General features: G+C 48.0%; 3 protein-coding genes and 1 long non-coding RNA gene across 13 annotated transcripts; 2 read left to right on the top strand and 2 right to left on the bottom strand.

Annotated features, from left to right (window-relative positions):
* Window positions 1-431: 431 nt before the first annotated feature.
* Window positions 432-5,360, bottom strand: LOC114842819 (acidic leucine-rich nuclear phosphoprotein 32 family member E-like). 5 transcript variants are annotated; one of them, XR_008692930.1, is made up of 8 exons: window positions 5,110-5,304; window positions 3,573-3,722; window positions 3,372-3,494; window positions 3,121-3,280; window positions 2,358-2,494; window positions 1,995-2,046; window positions 1,611-1,779; window positions 432-550 (listed from the first exon to the last, which is right to left on the bottom strand). XR_008692930.1 is itself a non-coding variant. In XM_029128740.3 (7 exons), the coding sequence occupies exons 2-7, from the start codon at window positions 3,630-3,632 to the stop codon at window positions 1,700-1,702; spliced, it is 612 nt and encodes a 203-aa protein (XP_028984573.1). In that variant the 5' UTR covers window positions 3,633-3,722; window positions 5,240-5,360; the 3' UTR covers window positions 859-1,699. The 5 variants fall into 5 exon arrangements, 3 of the variants coding, with proteins under 3 accessions (XP_028984573.1, XP_028984571.1, XP_028984572.1); XR_008692929.1 differs by lacking the exon at window positions 432-550 and adding an exon at window positions 859-1,166; XM_029128740.3 differs by lacking the exon at window positions 432-550 and having other exon boundaries at window positions 859-1,779; window positions 5,240-5,360.
* Window positions 5,361-5,383: 23 nt separating this feature from the next.
* LOC114842821 (uncharacterized) lies at window positions 5,384-6,809 on the top strand. Its single transcript, XR_003783499.3, has 2 exons — window positions 5,384-6,362; window positions 6,580-6,809. It is a non-coding gene; the product is annotated as an uncharacterized LOC114842821 (long non-coding RNA).
* LOC114842818 (mothers against decapentaplegic homolog 4-like) lies at window positions 5,988-15,688 on the bottom strand. Of its 3 annotated transcripts, XM_055503403.1 has the most exons (12): window positions 15,551-15,688; window positions 15,227-15,404; window positions 14,699-14,944; window positions 11,678-11,855; window positions 11,454-11,582; window positions 11,203-11,376; window positions 10,856-10,945; window positions 10,721-10,774; window positions 10,448-10,649; window positions 10,195-10,363; window positions 9,843-9,978; window positions 5,988-7,380 (listed from the first exon to the last, which is right to left on the bottom strand). In XM_055503403.1, exons 3-12 carry the CDS (start codon window positions 14,939-14,941, stop codon window positions 7,175-7,177), a joined length of 1,581 nt encoding a protein of 526 aa, XP_055359378.1. In that variant the 5' UTR covers window positions 14,942-14,944; window positions 15,227-15,404; window positions 15,551-15,688; the 3' UTR covers window positions 5,988-7,174. The 3 variants fall into 3 exon arrangements, with proteins under 3 accessions (XP_055359378.1, XP_028984569.1, XP_055359380.1); XM_029128736.3 differs by lacking the exon at window positions 15,551-15,688 and having other exon boundaries at window positions 10,448-10,631; window positions 15,227-15,388; XM_055503405.1 differs by lacking the exon at window positions 15,551-15,688 and having other exon boundaries at window positions 10,856-10,942; window positions 15,227-15,388.
* LOC114842820 (uncharacterized) lies at window positions 15,412-18,284 on the top strand. 4 transcript variants are annotated; one of them, XM_029128744.3, is made up of 6 exons: window positions 15,412-15,466; window positions 16,568-16,644; window positions 16,794-16,923; window positions 17,224-17,386; window positions 17,580-17,654; window positions 17,811-18,284. In XM_029128744.3, the coding sequence occupies exons 2-6, from the start codon at window positions 16,580-16,582 to the stop codon at window positions 18,053-18,055; spliced, it is 678 nt and encodes a 225-aa protein (XP_028984577.1). In that variant the 5' UTR covers window positions 15,412-15,466; window positions 16,568-16,579; the 3' UTR covers window positions 18,056-18,284. The 4 variants fall into 4 exon arrangements, with proteins under 4 accessions (XP_028984577.1, XP_040923636.1, XP_028984576.1 ...); XM_041067702.2 differs by lacking the exon at window positions 15,412-15,466 and adding an exon at window positions 15,510-15,531; XM_029128743.3 differs by lacking the exon at window positions 15,412-15,466 and adding an exon at window positions 15,796-16,040.
* The last annotated feature ends 2,108 nt before the right edge of the window (window positions 18,285-20,392 follow it).

Below are 20,392 nucleotides of genomic sequence, written 5' to 3'. Positions count from 1 at the left end.
GACAAATAATGATGAGGAAGACGATTAACAAACACAAACCCGGGACATTTAGAGGAGATGGTTCCGTAGATCGAATGTTGGAGCAGCATCCGCTCAGCTGCTGCTTCCTAAACATTCTGTCAGAGCGTCATCAGCTGTTTCACCAGTGACGCTGTAGCGCTGTGACACCATGACCCGGTGTTAAAGCCCAAACATGGAGCAGTTGGACCGGGTCATACCTGCGCGGGCTATGGTGACACTGACCCTTAGCTCCAGTCCTTATTATGGGATGGTTTTGGTTTCCCTCCATCGGGTTTACTTACTGACGTGTGTGGATGAGGCAACCCTCAGCACAGAGGTCGAGTCGGTTCCGATTTCAGACAGATTCAGGCGCAAACTCCCCGCTTCACATTTAACGTCCATTTCTACAGCGAGCAAGCAAACCAAACGTGTCATGTAAATGTGCTTTATTAGAACAATGCAGGGCTCACATGTGGACCTCCTGCTGACAGCAGCTCCCTCCACGAAACGTCTGTGGTCTCATGAACCATTCAAATAAAAAGCATCAAACCTGAAAACAAATGAACAAACAATGAACAGCACCGGAGAGAAGCCTCCATCAGAACCAGACTCACCATCAGACAACCTGCAGCGCCACCAGGTGGCAGATTCAGAACCTGCTGCTCACAAAGATGTCCGTCAACAGAGTACAATGAGCGTTTTCTTTATTGGAGCGAGCCGACGGGCTGCATTAAATCAATCCTCAGGCCTGAAATACAACTTCTGCTATAGACTCATCAAGGATGTAGAAATGAACCCATCCTGAGAAGAGGATGGTAACCACTGCATGCTCACTGTTTCTGACTAATGGACCAAACATGGAGAACGCAGCGGCTTTTATTCAAAAACACTCTGCTTACAGCAACATGTTCCATAGACAGGAATAAAAAAATAAAATTAACTTGCTCCAGCTTTAGGTTTCCCACATCACACTTAAAAAAAAACAACAAAACCTACACAGGCCAGGTCACTTCTATTTACACAGACCAGACACGAGACCCCCAGGGACTGGGAGTCGGGGCCGGGAGCCGGACCGAGAGCCGCAGGAAGACAGAGGACAGAGGGTAAATGTGGTAACAGTCCTAGAGCGATGGTGTGAAGTCCAGACCAAGTGTTCAGTTTTCTCCCTGAAGAATGAGAAAGAGTCCAAGAATCCAGGATGAGGGAGGGCCCAATTAATTTCACTGCTCCCATGAAACACTAGTTTACAGATCTGAAAGCTGCTGGTATTTTAACCAGTGAATTTAAACTGACGCATAAACATGAACGGTGTCCATGGTTCTGAGACCTCCGTGTCAAATTACACAGAAACACTGAGCTTGTCACGAGTCTCACATCCTCAACAGGATAAATATTCACGTGTTTAATGTACTTTGACAAATATTTCCTATCGGCCCAGTGACGCAGTTTACAAAAAGGGACCTGCTCCGTGTGACACAAGAGCTTCCTAGAGCTACAGGACCGAAGCCGTGGTTACAGCTGAAGCCACACCTATGAGAGAAGAGGGAAGAAGGACTGAGGGACTTGAGGTGCTCATAGAGCCAGGACCCGGTCTATGATGAAAACTGAACCTGTCTGTGTGCAGCTCTGAGTTGACGGCCGGTGAGGTCAGGGGTCATGGAGGCTGAGAAAAGGGGAGGGGCTTAGGTAAGTGGTTTAACTATTCATCGTCATCATCGTCTCCTTCGTCATCTTCATCTCTCTTCCTCTTCTCCCCACGAACATCAGCTCCGTCCTCTTCTGATGGAAAACAAAAAACAAAATCAGGACATAAAAACTCAAAACACTAATGGACCATTAACTATTCAGAAACATTCTAAACAGAAGTTTAGACCCACTTTCTTCTTAAGGTTTCCTAGTATTTAACAAACTAATTTCACTTACCTGAGGCCACTTCCTCATTATGAGATGATTTCTGGTTTAGTTTAAAATGCAGGAAAACAAAACACACAAACCTTCCTCTTCCTCTTCCTCCTCCTCCACATAGTCTCCATCATCTTCTTCATCCTAAGCAAATAAAAACCGACAGATGAGTTAAGAGAGTCGCCCAGTGGCCACACACAGGACTAGCATGAGCTGTGACTAGTGACCTGATTGTGCTAAAGAAAGCCCACAACCACAAGTGGCTGTAGATGGAGGCGAGCAGCTCCTCCACTGCCTCCAGCAAACACAATGTAAAGACTGCTTTGTTTCCTCTGGGCTTAACCGTACAGAACTAAGGCTGCTTGTTTTTTAACGTACACCTTTGAATGGCTGAAAACAGCTGATCATTAGAAAATAAGCAGAAATGTAGCATTCAAGATCAGGGTCAGCCTCACCTGGATTCCCTCCTTCATGAGGTATGAGAGTCCAACCTCCTCCTCCTCCTCCTCTTCTTCCTCCTCGTCAGAGCCTTCCTCCTCATCCTCTTCGTCATCATTGTCTCCGTGCGGACCAGCTTCATCATCATCATCATCTTAAAAAAAATATATATAAATATATATAATTTGAAATGTAAGAGAGCTTCTCAGCCATTTTTTAAGATAATCAATGAGACGTTTCAGCTTCTTATGAGAAAAAACTCAAACCTCCCCCACTGGACTAATCATCTCAAGTAAGCTCATCATCTTTAGGACACGCTCCTAAAGCCGATGTGGTTTGGTCTCAGAAAGCTTCACTAGCTACTACTAGTAGACCAGTACCGGTGGCCAGTTAGCTCGTTAGGTAGCGCATCAGCCTGGGGGGCAGTTGGTCCAATCTACTAGCTCCCCAGGCCCACTGTGGGTGCCCACTTCTCCCCAGGGAATGGGTAAAAATGCAGATTCATTTCCCCAATGAGGGATCAATACAGTTTATTAGCAATTATTATTATTATTAGCTGATGTCAAATAGTTCATGTTTCACACAGAACCTTTAAATGCGTCCCATTTTACACCACACCACTCTATTGGGCGGTGCCTTGAGGTAAGCAGACGAAAACATCAGCTTCTCACCCGAATCATTTTACTAAACACAGATTCACAGATTCAGACTCCAATGACTCCAGCAAAAATTGAATTTAAGAATTTCTACATGTTCTTGTGGAGCTGGACTCAGACTGACCGTTGTCGGCCTCAGAGTCGGGGACCTCGTTGTCGTCCTGGTCGAAGCCATCCAGGTACGTGAGCTGTGGCAGCAGCTCAAACACACTCTCCCTGTAGTCGTCCAGCGTGGTCACCTCACAGCTGTACAGATCCAGACTCTTTAGGTTCTTAAGGTTCTGCTGCAAGACGAGAACACATCAGGCAAGTCAGGGACCAGCATCACTACGAAATATTAATGTGCGCACACTGTAAAAAACCTGTTCCATTTACCAGAACCTCGATGGAGCTCAGCTCTTTAATCTTGTTCCCACTCAGGTTCAGGTACGTCAGGTTGGGACACTTCTCTGCCAACGTGTCCAAACCTCCTGAGATGTTGTTGTCGCTCACCTCCAACTGGAACACAGGTAAACACACGCCTGTTAGCCACACAGGCGCCGAATCCACTTGTGTTGGGCAGAGGAACAAACCAACCTTGCGCAGTTTGGGTAGTGAGGGCAGTTTGGAGAGCGAGGCGAGGCCAACGTTCACCATACTGAGGATCTCCAGCTCCGAGTACTCGTCGCTAAGACCCTCCACTTCTCCATCGCTGGAGCGACAGTTGTCCACCACCAGCTCGGCCACCTGAGGAACAACACAACACATGGGTCCAAAAGCCACAGCAGGTAGTAAGAGGTTGGCTCATCAAAAAGTCCGGTTTAGAGGAAAACTACAACAAAGCACGTTTAGGTGTTACATGCGTCGAAAGAGATTTGAATATCAATAAACTAAGTTTAAAGTAGTTCAAACACAAGTGCTCCTCAACGTACATGAACCAGAAAAATCCATTCAAGAATATCGTAAATCTAATGGAGTCTGGAAAATTGACGCGTCGTTTATCTTCCTGAAACCACCGGACAACAGGCCGTGAACGCACCAGCAGCTCATCATAGGCTCGTGTCATATTACAGCCGTGGTCGCTGTCGTTGATATAAACATTAACCACTCTTGTGCGTGACATCAGAACAAGCAGTGTGTTCTAGATCAATTTAAGTCACCAGCTCGTAGGTAGAACCTCAACCTTCGGTTCGTGAGAAGCATCAACACATGAAAAATGTCTCAACTGGTCCGAGTGAAACGTTTAAGGACCACACCGGATGGAGGACGGTTAACCGTAGAAAACACTCTCCGAATACCGTAACACGCGCACACGTGTTGGCGCTACGTCAACACACAAACAACCACAACCGTTTACTTGTATTCATGCAACGCTACTTTACTAAGAACCAACGTTGCGGGTTGTGTTCACTAATCAAAGCGGAGCAGTGACGTCGTGTCTCCGCCACACATCGGGTCGTCGACGTTTCAGGGCTGCTGCGTGGGCGGGAACCGAAGCGTGAAACTCCGGTTTAGTTTAAATGCGTGGGTCTTGGCACTTTACGTGCACGTTAGTGACAATGGACGTTCTAAAACTATAATAATATGAGCCGAAGCGACCTGTTGGAGCTGTTCAGTGCCTGGACTATGCAAACCACGCTGGGGCCAAAAACGCGTCGCTCTGGAACCAAGTGAATTTCTAATTTGGGGCTTTGTGAGCGGAGTCTGGGCTGACGCGCCATCAGATTAGCGCATACGCAGCAGCGAATGCTAAAATGGAAGCCGCGCGATAAACCACCGTACGTTGAGCCAAACAAGCACGTCTCCATCATCACTGCGAAGCACCAGCGCCGACGTACGGCCGCTCGAAGCCGCTCGAAGCCGCTCGTCAGGTTAGCCCCACGCTCCGGAAAGGGACCCGAGGCTGCACGCGACGGCTCCCAGGACCGACAGCGGGAGTTTCCTCCATGTTGGAGCCGCCGTGAAGTTGTTTTCTGGGTCAAAATGTCGGCGCTGCACAGCACACGGGACGGTTTCCAGGTCCCAGACGAAGCTCGACTTTCTGCTGCTGAACATTTCCAGCGTCGGTTGGACTCCGCATCCTTCAAGATCCTTCTGCGCGTAAATGCATTCAAGTCCGCGCTGCTGTAATTACCTCAGTTGGGGTTTTGTTCCTCAATTCCAGGCCGATTCTCTTCTTCATCTCCATGTTAACGTAGGAACACGGGGAAAACAAAGGATAACAAAGAAAAAGTGAAAATAAGACAGTTCAGCGGGACGCCCACCTTCTCCAGCGGATATCAGGGATAACTAGACCTCCATGTTTGTCTGCGTCCGACCTACACCATTAGGCCACGCCCCTTTTGATAAATATTCAAAGCGCTGCTGATCCTATTGTTCGATTGGTTCACAAATAATTATCTATTAAGCCCCCCCCCCCAACTCAAATATTTATCTCCTATTGGCTATGAGTGCATAGGGCATTGCTTTACTGTAACCAATTAAAAGCTCCCATCAAACATTTAAACTTTATAAACGCCTACTCTTTGTTCTTATTGGCGCCACATTTTCTGGCGTAGTCACGTCTACTTCCAGAAATATTGTTTAATAATAACATTACATTATCAACAAGTCAATGCTAAACAATAACATTATATTATTAGAGAAAAAAGAGAACATGTAAACTTCACACAGGAAATCACTCCTTCCGCAGCAACAGTTTCCTGAGGGAGGGGTGCTAAGTACAATGATCAACTGTTGTTTATATAAATACAATAATATATAATAATAACTCTAATAATATTTTCCCTTTGTACACACCTGTTTGTTTGTACTGTCATGCATCATCAGTTTAACACACAGTAATAGCACATATTTATATACACAAACAAATAAGAAGCAAAAATAAATATAATGTAGATAAAGTAAAATGATTCCAAACTAATGACGTAAACTAGTGGACAACGGTGGAAGTGTGGTCGAGTACTATTTAACATTTAGGTTTAATTCAGCAAGAAAAAGGAAAGTCACAGAAACGAAAGAAGCTAAAAGTTTAATCAGAGTAAAGAGCAGATATTACAATACTTTTTGGTATAAAAACGTTTAAAAAGTGACGATGAACGTAACCCATTGTTGGTTAACATTTAGCATTGTATGGGAACAGTTCAACAAAACAATAAACACAAATCTTACAAGCGCCTGTGGTCCAGTAGTTGAAGGGTCACTTGACTCAGGCCAAGATAAACATTGTTAGCAGAAGCAACTGGTGATTACTGCTATGTAACAGTTTGTAATGAAAGTTACGTTTTAACGTGTTTTCCTGCAGAGGCTGTGCATCTACTGTACATAACATCAACTGTAATAAAAGGGTTTGTGCCACAGCCCTGTTCCAGCTTCAGTAGTTTTCAGGTAAGTTCATGGCTTGTGATGCTCATAGAGCGACTGGACATGCTCCCACTGTTGCCACAGAGTGTGGAGTCATCCCGTACCGTGTCACCGAGTAACATTTGAACCAGTGGCATATGCATACTGTACATGTTAGCTCATAAATGTTACAATAAACAATTTCCATTGATTGTAGGTGGAAGAAAAACATGATATTAATTAAGGTTTTGTGTTTTCGCAGTTGCTGCCTGTGTTCTGACTGCTGCTGACTGTCCTTTCTCTCCTCACCACAAAGCAGATGGCCTCTCAGGGTTCTGCTTCTCCTGTCTTCTGGTGCTGCTTAGTTGGTTTTCTGTTCAACTCTGTATTGTTGTATTCTTGTGTTTTATAGGGGGTTAAATTATCACATTGTAAAGTGCCTTGAGATACGAGTGAACTGGAGCTGTGCTGTATAAATACACTGAACTACAAGCTGTCCCACATGAGTACGGTAATAATAAATGTGTTAGAGTAAAACCCTCAGAATAAATGATGATTGTACATTAGCTGTGTTTATACATGCTGGAATGAAAAAAGGCTTTTCAGTTGTAGCTGTTCAGTCATTTGGCTTTAGAAGCTGGACGGACAGAACTTAAAAAAATAAGGTGTTGTGGGTGCAAAAGCATCTCAAACAGTGATCAAGTTGTTCATTGTCCTTCTCTACTTAGACCTGTCAGATGTGTCTTTGACGTTCCTCCACACAGAGGACATCAGAGTACAGACCATTGCATGTTTCTGCTCGGGTGATTCGACCGACAGGAGGAAAGTGGTTGGTTGGTGGTCTAAAGCGTACAACGTCACAGTGTGTGTTCCTGTTGTGGCAGCGAGTGCAGCACCTGGTCAAGCAGCTGCAGTGCTCGGTGCAGGTGAACCTCCAGCCAGCATGGGGTGTCTTTAATGCTCTGCCGTGGGTAATCGCAGCCCCAGCCTTTAACGAAGCTCAGACGCACGATACACAGCCTGCGCAAGTCGTCCACCCCCAGACCTGCAGCTGAGCACACACCTGAGGAGGAGGAGGAGATGGAGGAGGAGGAAGAGGAGGAGGAAGAGGAGGTGGAGGAGGAGGAATATGAGGAGGTGGAGGAGGAAGAGGAGGCGGAGAAGTAGGATGAAGAGGAGGAGGTGGAGGAGAAAGAGGAGGAAGAAGATGAAGAGGAGGAAGGGGAGGTGGAGGAAGAGGTGGAGGAAGAGGAGATGTCACTGCTCCATACACATTAGACCCTGGAGAACTAGCCAACTATAGGCCCATTTCAAATTTACCATTTATTTCCAAGATTCTTGAAAAAATCATTGCTAAACAATTATCTGACCACCTGAGTGGGAATAACCTGTACGAAGATTTTCAGTCAGGATTTAGAAAACATCATAGCACAGAAACAGCTCTGGTTAGAGTCACTAATGATCTTCTATTAGCTTCGGACAATGGTCTAGTTTCTGTCCTTGTCCTGTTAGATCTTAGTGCTGCATTTGATACAATTGATCATAACATTCTATTACAGAGACTAGAACATAGAATCAGAATTAAAGGAACAGCACTGGAATGGTTTATATCCTATTTGTTGAACAGATTCCAGTTTGTTCATGTTAATGAGAAATTCTCCACATGCACAAGGATTAGCTATGGAGTACCACAGGGTTCTGTGCTTGGTCCAATTCTGTTTAGCCTATACATGTCTCCTCCAATGTGAGATTATTAGAAAGCATTCTATTAATTTTCATCGTTACGCAGATGATACTCAGTTATGTATGTCCTTGGAACCAATTGAAACAGATCAACTAGTAAAAATTCAGGGCTGTTTAAAAGACATCAAATCCTGGATGTCCCAAAACCTCCTTCAACTAAATTGAGATAAAACTGAAATTCTTATTGTTGGTCCTAAAAATCTAAGAGAGACACTATTGAGTCAGATAGCCACCCTGGATGGCATAACATTAGCTTCAGATTCTACTGTGAAGAACCTTGGTGTCATTTTTGACCAGGATCTTTCTTTTACATCATACATTGAACAAATCTCCAGAACCGCCTACTTCCATCTTAGAAATATGTCTAAAATCAGAAGCATCGTCTCTCAGAGTGATGCAGAGAAACTGATCCATGCATTTGTTACCTCTAGGCTGGACTACTGTAACTGCTTACTCATAGGATGTCCTAACAGCTCCTTAAAAAGCCTACAGCTTATTCAAAATGCTGCAGCCAGAGTTTTGACAGGACTTAGAAAGAGAGATCACATTTCTCCTACATTAGCTTCTCTGCACTGGCTGCCTGTAAAATGTAGGATAGAATTTAAAATTCTCTTACTCACCTACAAAGTACTCAATGATAAAGCTCCTTCTTATCTTAAAGACCTCATAGTTCCTTATGCTCCCAGCAGAACGCTTCGTTCTCAGAGCGCTAGGCTACTTGTGGTTCTTAAAATGTGGAATGGGAGGCAGAGCTTTTAGCTACCAAGCTCCTCTCCTCTGGAACCAGCTCCCTCTTCAGGTTTGAGAGGCTGACACACTCTCCACCTTAAAGATTAGGCTTAAAACCTTCCTTTTTGATAAAGCTTATAGTTAGAGATGGTTCACGTCACTGGCACTGATTGTTAGTCACAGGAACCATCTCTTAGTTAAGCTGCAATAGACATAGACTGCTGGGGGACTTAATTTATACACTGAGCTCCTCTGTTTCCTTCTACCTCTTCTGTCCAATAACCTCCCATCATTGTTCTATGTTCAACTAACCTTGTCTCTTTCTCTCCAGTAGTTGTGCTTCTCTCACGCTCTCTCTCTCTCTCTCTCTCTCTCTCTCTCTCTCTCTCTCTCTTTCTCTCTCTCTCTCTCTCTCTCTCCCTCTCTGTCCTCACCTACAGGTATCATTGGACTCAAAGTTTGGTGTCCGTGATGGGCAGCTGCGGATCCAACCATCCTGCCTGCATCCAGTCTCTGGTCCAACCATCCTGCCTGTGCTCTGTTGTTGCCTTTTGTCTGTAGCTGTGCTTTTCTCTCTCTCCCCTCACCCCAACCGGTCGAGGCAGATGGCCGCCCACATCCAGTCTGGTTCTGCTGGAGGTTTCTTTCTCGTTAGAGAGGGAGTTTTTCCTCTCCACTGTTTCTGTTAAATTAAATGCTTGCTGTATGTGGGATTTGTTGGGTTTAGTTGTGTGAGGTTTTAAACCTTACTTTGTAAGGTGCCTTGAGATAACTCTGTTGTGATTTGGCGCTATATAAATAAAATTGAATTGAATTGAATTTAATTGAATTAGATAGGATCAGTCCTGTGGCCCACAGCCGACATGCTCAGTCCTGTCCTCACACTTTGGTGATTTAGTGTTGAAAGCTTTACATGGAACATGAAAAACTGTTCATCCCCTGATTCTGCTAAAACCCAAACGTCCACTAAGGCCCAGACATTTTCTCAAACTGGGGCAGTAGCTGATGGATCAAACTGTTTGAATGTGGCAACCAGTGAGGAGGTGTACTTACCGACAGCCGGGCCGCTCCCTCCCACGCTGTTCGGACCCGGAACGGCACCGACAACTGCAGCAGCTTGACTCCCAGCTGCCTGAGCCGCTGCCGCCTGCTGCTGCATCTGCCTGTGGCACTGTCGCAGGTCAAACACCTTCAGTTCAACGGGTCGTCATCAGGATAGGTCCAACATGTGAACGCAGACAATCACAGGAACAATGACTCTGCAGAGTGATGCACTCATAGAATATGCAATGCTGTCTAATGAGATCTCAACCAGCACTGGGTTGAAGTTTAATACATGTGACACATCTACAGTCGCGTGTTGCTGGTGCTTGTGCAGAGAAAAAGCAAATGCACCCAAAGTCACCTTGATGTAAGCTCCAGGATAGATCTTGTGAACTCCATCTCCAGGTGCTCTGCCGGCCTCCCGGTCCAGGTACAAACTCTGTACAAACACAGAGTGGTCGCTGAGGCAACGCATCCACACATCCCCCTCCCCCCGACACTCCAGCTGAACCCCCCGGCCGATGTGGAGCCTGCAGGGAAAGGAGATCAAGTTTAAACGCCCTTTCCAGAACAGAACAGAACAGAACAGAACAGAACAGAACAGAACAGAACACCTGGCCCGGTGGCTGGCTGCAGTGCGATGGACATTGCTCAGCTGTCCCAAACAGAAACGATCTCCCCCTGAAGGATCCACATATCCATCCACAGTCACCAGAGGGCAGCTTGACTGGACCTTAAACATTTCTCCAACCTGAACATCCAGCTCAAAGTATGAGATGGAGCACCAGAAGTCTGGACCTGGAAAGCAAAAAGAAGCTGGAGAGTCTTGGTCAATGTGGACACGTTGTGTCTTGGAGGAGACAGTTCAGACGGGTCTGGTACAGTACCTGGGTGGTTGGACACCGGCTGAGGATATGGGGCCGTACTGTGATGCTGGGACCCTGCAGGAGACAGTGCTCACACTCATTATGCACGGCTACAGTTCTACAGTAGCAGCTCACAGGATTCACGCTGTGTCTTACAGAAGTGTGCGCTGGGAGCCTGCTGGTGATGATGATGTAACGAAGGCTGGTGGCTCCGCCCACTCAGGCTGGTACCTGTCCAGGTGGCTGCTGACACAGAATTTGACTGTTAGTACTAGTACAGCTTCTTATTGTGATTACGAGCTCTACTGTTGCTGTTTCTAATATGACAACTGTCCTGTTCTACTAACTGATACTTCAGATATATTATTACTACTTGTTGTTACTCACCATCGTCACCATTCCTTTCTCTACTGGTACTATTAGTACAACGCTACTCTACTATATTATAAGCTGTACTACAACGCCCACATACAGTATGTCAGTGTACAGTAGAAATACAGCACCGGTTCTGGGGAGGCTACTGTAGTCGGGGCTCTGCTGGTGTGGGGAGGTGGGGGGAGGAGGGGAGGCCTGACCCACATGCCTATGAGGCAGGGAGATCTGAAAGAGGCCAGGTCCGTCGGGGTGGGCCCTTTCAACGCCTCCCTCCGAAGCAGCTGCAGTCACAGACCTGAAGCCTGCAGACACACAACAACAGCAACACATCATTACTGACAATTAAAACTTAATACACTCAATGAAACCATGGTCTGACCTGGAGGAGACAGAGGCATGCTGGGATATGTGGCAGCAGGCTGGGGCTGCGTGTAGGGGTTGGGGAGGGGCGGTGGGTCTTCCTGCAGACAGTCCTGGATGAATTCCTCCTTTATCAGAGGCTGAGGACCTGAGCATGACAGCAATCAGACAGAAAACACACACGAGACCAGGAGCAGTCCGGTTGGAGCCCACCTGGTGGGAAGGTGTGTGGGGCAGGTTTACCTGAGCAGGGGGGGGGCGCCACCCTCTCGTAGTGGTAGGGGTTCACACACACGCTGTCGTACTTCAGGTCGAAGGCGAACTGGCAGAACTTGACGTGTTTCAACTCGTTCTTGTGAAGGTCAGGCCAGCGCCACAGACGGGCGTAGATGACGTGAGGGAAACCCTTCCTCCCGGCGACCTGCAGGCAGACAGACAGGTCCACGCTGAGCAGGGCACGGCTTCAGGCTAATAACAGCTGCTGTAACTCACCTCAGCCTGGGGACTAAGGGGCATCACACACAGAACATCACTCACCACACCACGGTTCCCAGAGAGCAGCCAAGGACGCGGGTCCAGACTCAACACGGAGGACAACATCCGCCTCAACTCAAGCCTTACACTCAACCATCAGCCTCTGCGCCTCCTCAGCACCTCCTCAGCCTCTGCGCCTCCTCGCCGCTTTCTCACCAACTCCTCAGCCTCAGCGCCTCCTCAGCACCTCCTCAGCTTCTGCGCCTCTTTGCCGCTTTCTCAGCACCTCCTCAGCGTCTCCTCAGCACCTCCTGAGCCTCTGCGCCTCTTTGCCGCTTTCCCAGCACCTCCTCAGCCTCTGCACCTCCTCGCCGTTTTCTCAGCCTCAGTGCCTCCTCAACACCTCCTCAGCCTCTGCGCCTCCTCGCCGCTTTCTCAGCACCGCCTCAGCCTCAGCGCCTCCTCGCCGCTTTCTCAACCTCAGCGCCTCCTCAACACCTCCTCAGCCTCTGCGCCTCCTCGCCGCTTTCTCAGCACCGCCTCAGCCTCAGCGCCTCCTCGCCGCTTTCTCAGCCTCAGCGCCTCCTCAACACCTCCTCAGCCTCTACGCCTCCTCGCCGCTTTCTCAGCAACTCCTCAGCCTCAGCGCCTCTTCAGCACCTCCTCAGCTTCTGCGCCTCTTTGCCGCTTTCTCAGCACCTCCTCAGCGTCTCCTCAGCACCTCCTGAGCCTCTGCGCCTCTTTGCCGCTTTCCCAGCACCTCCTCAGCCTCTGCACCTCCTCGCCGTTTTCTTAGCCTCAGTGCCTCCTCAACACCTCCTCAGCCTCTGCGCCTCCTCGCCGCTTTCTCAGCACCGCCTCAGCCTCAGCGCCTCCTCGCCGCTTTCTCAGCCTCAGCGTCTCCTCAACACCGCCTCAGCCTCAGCGCCTCCTCGCCGCTTTCTCAGCCTCAGCGCCTCCTCAGCCTCAGCGCCTCCTCGCCGCTTTCTCAGCCTCAGCGCCTCCTCAACACCTCCTTAGTGCCTCCTCACCACCTCCTCAGCGCCTCCTTAGGGCCTCCTCAGCCTCAACGCCTCCTCAGCACCTCATCATCCTCAGCACCTCCTCAGCACCTCTTCAGCCTCAGCGCCTCCTCAGCGCCTCCTCAGCCTCAGCGCCTCCTCAGCACCTCCTCAGCCTCAGTGCCTCCTCAGCCTCAGCGCCTCATCAGCACCTCCTCAGCCTCTGCGCCTCCTCGCCGCTTTCTCAGCACCTCCTCAGCGTCTCCCCAGCACCTCCTGAGCCTCTGCGCCTCTTTGCCGCTTTCCCAGCACCTCCTCAGCCTCTGCGCCTCCTCGCCGCTTTCTCAGCACCTCCTCAGCCTCAGCGCCTCCTCAGCATCTCCTCAGCCTTACCGCCTCCTCAGCGCCTCCTCAGCCTCAGCGCCTCCTCAGCACCTCCTCAGCACCTCCTTAGTCTCAGCGTCTGCTCAGCATCTCCTCAGCACCTCATCATCCTCAGCGCCTCCTCAGCACCTCCTCAGCCTCAGCGCCTCCTCAACACCTCCTCAGCGCCTCCTCACCACCTCCTCAGCCTCAGCACCTCCTCAGCGCCTCCTCAGCACCTGATCATCCTCAGCGCCTCCTCAGCCTCAGCGCCTCCTCAGCACCTCCTCAGCCTCAGCGCCTCCTCAACACCTCCTCAGCCTCAGCGCCTCCTCAGCCTCAGCACTTCCTCAGCACCTCCTCAGTACCTCATCATCCTCAGCACCTCCTCAGCCTCAGCGCCTCCTCAGCACCTCACACACACACACGCACACGCACACGCACACACACACACACACACACACACACACACACACACACACACACACACACACACACACACACAGTCGTCTAACCCTTGATGTAATCCGAACCAAAACTCGATTTTATCCCAGCACTAAAATCACTTCTGCGCCTCAAATAGGCCTTCAAAGAAGTGAGAACCGGCCAAAATGTCCTCATTTTGTCAAAATGCCCTCACTTTGATTGGAATGTACGTTTTTTGGACAAGTACACACACACTGTGATCACAGCCTAAGGCAAACATTTGGAGGTGACAAGATCAAAAAACGACTCCTCACGCTTTTCAGGATAAAATCCACATCCACAGACAGACATGAACGCACACACACTGTCTGGCCTCAGCTAACCCTGCCCCTTTCCTGTGTTTCAGACAAAACAAGGCAGCCTGCCCTCCTCCTGCTCCTCCTCCTCCTCCTCCTCCAAACAGGGAAACACTCTTGGTCTCTGTGTGTCTGTATTACATACGTTGGACTTTGGTTCTGGTAAAGAGACTTACTGGTTTCTGTGTGACACCTTGTATCAGCTAGACCACCTTGACTCGTTTACAAGTGGTCCAGAACCGGCTAACCCATGAACAGGGAGGAACAGGAGGACACTGGGGTGCAGAGGAGGAGCTGCAGTTGTTCAGTCACTGCACAACAATGAGGAAAATAAACAGGTCCAACATCTGAACAAGTGTCTGTCTGGTTTCTGTTCAGGGCTAGGTTTATGATCTTGATAAACTAAGTTCAAGTGTCTCAGACGCTACTGAAGTTCCATCAGGATTAAAGGAGATCAACAGATCCCTGTTTACTGTCTGTCTGATGACTGTGAGACACACCCAGTCTGCCTCCACCCCATCACCATCGCAGCACCTGAGTGTCACATCTGACCCACCAGAGGCAGAGACAGATAGATGGAGACGCCAGGCAGACACACAGAGACGGACCGGGACAGCGGGGAGTGGACAGCACTGACCCCTCACCTGCAGCCGTCCGTCCAGCGTCCTCTGGATGGTGACACACTTGCTGGGGTGGACTCCATTGGTGGTGACGGCCATGATGAGCGAGTCCAGCTCATCCTTCTTCTCCTTCAGCTTCTTCACTAGACTCTCGATCGCCCGCTTGGCGAAGCCCTCGTTCTCCCCTCCCTGCCGGTGACACATCAGACTGTGGACAATGCTGAGACACGCGTCGCCGCTGGTGGGGGCGGGGCCGAGCATCGACATCACCTAGGGGGGGTCATTATTGGGCAGAAAAAAAGGAATAGATGAAAAAAATTATAATAAGACAATAACTTCACAAACATGTTACTTTTTCACTTCCCAGATGAAATCTGAATTTTCGTGTAAATGGAACAACAACAGATTCAAACTAACCTAACTAACTAAAGTCAGATACAGACACCATCAAAAATGACAGAAGGTGAGTAAGACAGACCGACGATTACGGAGTCGGGTCGGTAAACACACAGTTTAGGACACGGACGAACAGTCAGACATGCAGACACTCACTCAGACAGGTCCAGCCTGAGAGACAGACAGGTCAGGAAAGGGACGGAGACAGTCTGTCCCTCCTCGAGACGTGAGAGCTGTGATCCACTGCGAGTCCCTGCTACCAGCGGGGGGGGGGGGGGGGCGGCTGCGTCACCCTCCCCCGAGTGCCCAGACATAACAGGAAGTCAGCTGATGTCTACAATGCATAAAAATAAGAGCAGAGGAAAAGGCGCAAATGAGCCAAATATGACCACCGAGGTAAGGAGAAAGTCACACACCTCACTGCGCAAGGACAGGAACAACAATCACACAACACACGAATGGTGACTTTTTTATATTTACTCTGTAAACTTGGATAGTGAGACAGACAGTGGACACCAGCTTTAGGCGTTTAAATCCAACATCAAAGCAATACAATCTTAAACTGGTACACTTCCGTTAAGTCAACAGCCGAGTAGTTTCTCCTGTAGTCAAAGAGCCAATCACTGCTCACAGATGCCAGGCTGCCGTGGTTACCTGGTGATAAACAGATGTCACAGCCAATCACAGCTCGCCTATGTACAGCAGCCACTGGTCATCGGGTGATTGACAGGTCACGAACCTGTCGCCACCTCGTGGTGATGAGAGTCCAGTCCTTACACGCAGCAGAAAGACGGAGTAATAAAGTCTGGTCTGGTCCAAAAGTTATGTTGAGAACCACATCGATGGACGTTTTTGAAGCAAATATCTAACATAATAATTCAAACCAAGCGTTACAGTCTTTTAACGTCGTTCATCTGTGTGTTTTGGAAGGTAAACAAAGCCAATCGGCGACAGGTGAGCGGCAGAACAGGTGATGCTAAGCTAGACTAAGCTAGGCTAGCTTAGTTAGTGTTATTTAAGCAGAACTTGGCGCTAAATCACTTCAGCCACCTTTAACCGTATTTTGTGCTGTTTCGTTCAGGTCGGATTTAGAAACGCATGACTATAAAAATGTTAACATAAAGTAAACTAAAACTTTAGCACGATTTTCAAACATTGCTGGTGTGATGAACACGTGAGGGGAATGAGCTGGGGCCAGAGGCTCGTTACGTCAGCTAACGTGCTGATCATGAACGTTACTTAAAGTTACTTAACACTCAGGGACGTATGTTCAGGTGTATTTTTGCTTCAGACTAATTCTTCATTACGAAACCCGTAAAATGTTCAAATACTAAAGTCAGCAGATTAACTGCAGCCGTTTTCTGTTATTGGAACCAAGATGTCGCTTTTAATTGGATATTATTAAACTAGTTATTGTCGATGTGTGAAAAACCTTCAAATTGGTGAATTCTAACAAATTGGGATTTTAAATCTAATCTCATTTATGTCTTTGAGCAGGTTTGAAAAGTGATGGATTCATCAAAACTTAGAAAGTTTGTTCTAAGAAGCACTTCAGCAGTGTCACTTAATGAGCGGTGAGTCACTGTGGACAGTAATTCAGTTGTTCGTTGTCAATATTTGTTGGATCTGAGCTTTTTTTCTTATCCTGGAACCTAGTGTGTCAATAAAAGTGCTCTCGCAGAGAGAAAGAGAGTTATGGGCAGTGTCGTTAACTCGTCCACAGCTTCTCTCAGGTCCTTGTGGACCAGCTGACCCAGTCCAGGACGGTTACTTTGGACACCATCATGGTGCCCAGCAGCCCACCTGTGGTTCTGGTGGTGAACAAGGGGGCGTCTCTGCTGCCACGCCTGCAGGTCAGTTGCAGAGCCACCAAGGATCAACCTGTAGACTTTAGTGTTTGATTTTTTTTTTACTTTTTAGTGATTTTGTTTGTTCTGACCCATTGAACATTTTCTGTTTCTGTGTTGATGTTAACATCTTTATTTTGAACCTGGTATAGCTTTGACTGTGATAATGTAGATCATCAGACAGCTATAGTTGTCATGTTGTTGGAAGGAAACCATTGCATTTATCACATGTGGACCCAGATACTTTGAAGAATACTGAGCTTTGCTGAGGTGAGTCTGTGTCTCTGATTGCACCTTAAAACCCAGGTTGCTGGTTTCTCTGCAAGAGTGAAGCAGCGTCGGAGGAGCATCTGGACCCGGCTTGGCTGGCAGAAGGTGTCTCAGCACCCCCGTACCCCCAAACCTCGAGGGTTCTGGAGCTTCAGGAACAAGTACAAATGGAGATTCAGGTTTCGGTCCACCTGCAGGCGTGAGTACACTTTATGGTGGTTCCACCTTCTGCTTTCTCCATTTGTCTCCTTGGGTGTCAGCAGATGTCTACAAGTGAGGTCTGAACCAGAATTGAGTCCACTTTAGAGGCTGGGTTTGTCAGCATGGTCAGAAAACGTAAACCTGACATCCAACGACCCGACAAAATTTAATTGTTCGTGTTTCCTCCACAGGGTGCAGTAACCTGCATATTCAACTGGGCCAGCATCGTCCGATGACCAAGACCAACATCCGGAATCCAACTGCAGGTCTGTTTCTCAGCAACATATACAGTTATGTCTTTGTTCGGATCCTGCTGTTCTTCACTAGTATCGTAGTGGGATGGTACTGGCACCAAATAGTCTGCTTTTTATCCTTTTAAGGTCCGTCTTCTCTCTATTTACCAGTTCGTTTTTTTCCTTAAGGTAAGAAGCCGACGCAGCACCTGCAGACGGACGCAGCCCCTGCCTCTAAGGGGCGGGGCCAGAGAAAGCATGGCGCACTGACCAGGAAGCGGCTGGACGCACAGCTGGATGAGTACATGTCTAAGTCTAAGAGCAGGCTGGACCAACAACTTGAAGACCACATGTCCATGTCAAGGCAGCGACTGGATGCTGAGTTGGATGAGTACATGTTGATGGCTGGAAAGGCAGAGCTACACTGGGACTAAGACAGGGACTGGTTTCTGGTTCTGACTGAACCAGAATTGTTTTGGCTGAACTCTTTATTTTAATTAAGTTGACAAGTTAACAGCATCCAAAGGGATACAGACGTCTACCATTTTGTTTTCCAAAGTGAGCTGTGTTTACTTCACTCACTTGTGTGTTATACCTTGTTTAAATGGTCAGATTGTGTTATTGTTCAAGTATTTAATTAAACATGTGACCTGTTGAATCACAGCTGTGGCTTTGGGTCCTGAATGTGCAGCCGGGTCCAAAATGTTGGCATGTTGGCGGCCACACAACTAAGCTCAGCTCAGCTTAGCTTAGCTAAAGCTAACTCAGATACCAACAGCCAATTCAGCTTACTGTTCACAGCTCAACAGCCCTCGTCAGATAAACTAAACCATGAAGTCAAATGAGCAATAATTGGAATAAGCAATGAAACAATGCAATGACTCATAACTCTGCACAGGATAGCTCCTGAAACTGAACTCAGGTCAGTAGACTACACACAGCAGCAGCAGCAGCAGCATCTCATCAGCTCGCTGCTGTCCCCAGACTGTCCTGTTGTTGGGTCCCATCTGTGGCTGAGCAGGAGGAAGGGGCATGTGTCCATCCTGCTGCTGTCTTCCACCTCTGCTTCCTGTCTTCACAGTGTGTCTTTTGTCATTTGCATAAAAGCTCCTTTTTAGCACAAACATTGATGGCAGGACCTACGGGAAGTGTAAACTTTTATTACTCAACATGAATCTGGGTCCAGTCAGACCAGTCAGAAAGAAAATAAACTTGTTTGCTAAATCCACAGCACATTGTGTTTCCTGTCATAAATTGCAATAAATGAAGAGTTCAGCAGGAGGCAGCAAGCAGCTGGGGCACTCAGGATGTGACGTCAGCAGGTGTTTGATGAGAGCAGATGTGCTAGATGAGGAGAGGTACACAACAGACAAGGACAGGAATAAATCAGTAGAATATAGCTTTTATAAAACAATCATGATGCACATATATAAGTTAACAGAAAGCAAACAAACTAGCAGAGAGTGTGAATCAGGTAAACAGTCCTCATACAGAGACAAAACACAAGCAGGAGCAGAGGGAAACCAGGAAATGACGGTTAACCCTAACCCAGTCAGGGTTCCGGTCTCACCTGCAGGTCCTGACTCAGTCCCATACTCAGATCCAAATCCGAAGGACAGCCAGTCCCAGGGCAAGCACTGGGCTCAGCTCCTCAGTGCTGGAGGCCTGGTAGAGGTCACACAGAGGTCAGAGGAGAACCATAACAGGTGAATACATCTGTCACTGGGGAGCAGAGACTGTCAGATTCAGCTTCATGTAGTAATGGATGTCTGGTCGATACATGGATTAACGGATGGAAACCAGTGAAGGCATCAGCTGCTTCCTCAACAACCAATATCTGTTACAGTTAGAGGCACATTTCAAAGTATTAACACGTTGATACTTTTAGTGTGGTTACAGCTGGAGGAGATGGGTTATCAGGTCTACTCTGTTTGTAGTTTTGGTATTTATATTTTTAACAATAAACTGGACTGGTCAAACAATACACATGCTCTCTATAGGAAGGGCCAGAGTGGCCTCCACCTGCTGAGGAGACTGAGGTCCTGTGGTGTGAGCATACAGCTGCTAAGGACTTTCTATGACACAGTGGTGGCCTCAGTAGTCCTGTATGGAGTTGTGTGCTGGGTGAGGGGCAGTACAGGCAGAGACAGGAAGAGACTCCACAGGCTGCTGCAGCTCTGTCCTGGGCTGCACACTGTCCATGGAGGAGGTGGTGGACAGAAGGATGCTGGTGAACTAGCATCCATCATGGAGAACCCTCCACCCCTGCACCACACTGAGGCTCTGAGCAGCTCCTTCAGCACCACACTGTTTCAGCCACAGGCAGGAAGGAGCTGCTGCAGGTCATTGCTCCCACAGACATCAGACTGGACAACACAGCACTGCAGTGACACACAATTGTCACAGTCTGTTGTTGTGCAGTGTCTCAGATCTCCACCATCCATATGATAGTGTTTTTATTTCTGCTACAGTGAATACGTAGACCACATAATGCCCTCTTTCTGCACAATTTTATACACTGCTGTACATAAAAGAAATCTCTTACTGGAAGCATTATCACTGCTGTTTCCCTTTTCTTTGTACTATGAATAATGATGCACAGTTATTAGTTATTACTGTTGTTTTCCGTTTCTTCTGTCTGTCTCTCACTGTTACACTGCTGCTGAAACACAAAGTCTTATCTTACTGCATAAGATCAAACACAGCTGGTGAACTGTACCTCACTGGGTGAAGGAGAGTGACTCCGCTGGCCGTGCTGGTCACTGTTACCT

The sequence above is a fragment of the Betta splendens genome, chromosome 16, assembly GCF_900634795.4.
Source record: "Betta splendens chromosome 16, fBetSpl5.4, whole genome shotgun sequence".
Taxonomy (NCBI): domain Eukaryota; kingdom Metazoa; phylum Chordata; class Actinopteri; order Anabantiformes; family Osphronemidae; genus Betta; species Betta splendens.
This window is presented reverse-complemented; position numbering and strand designations above follow the sequence as displayed.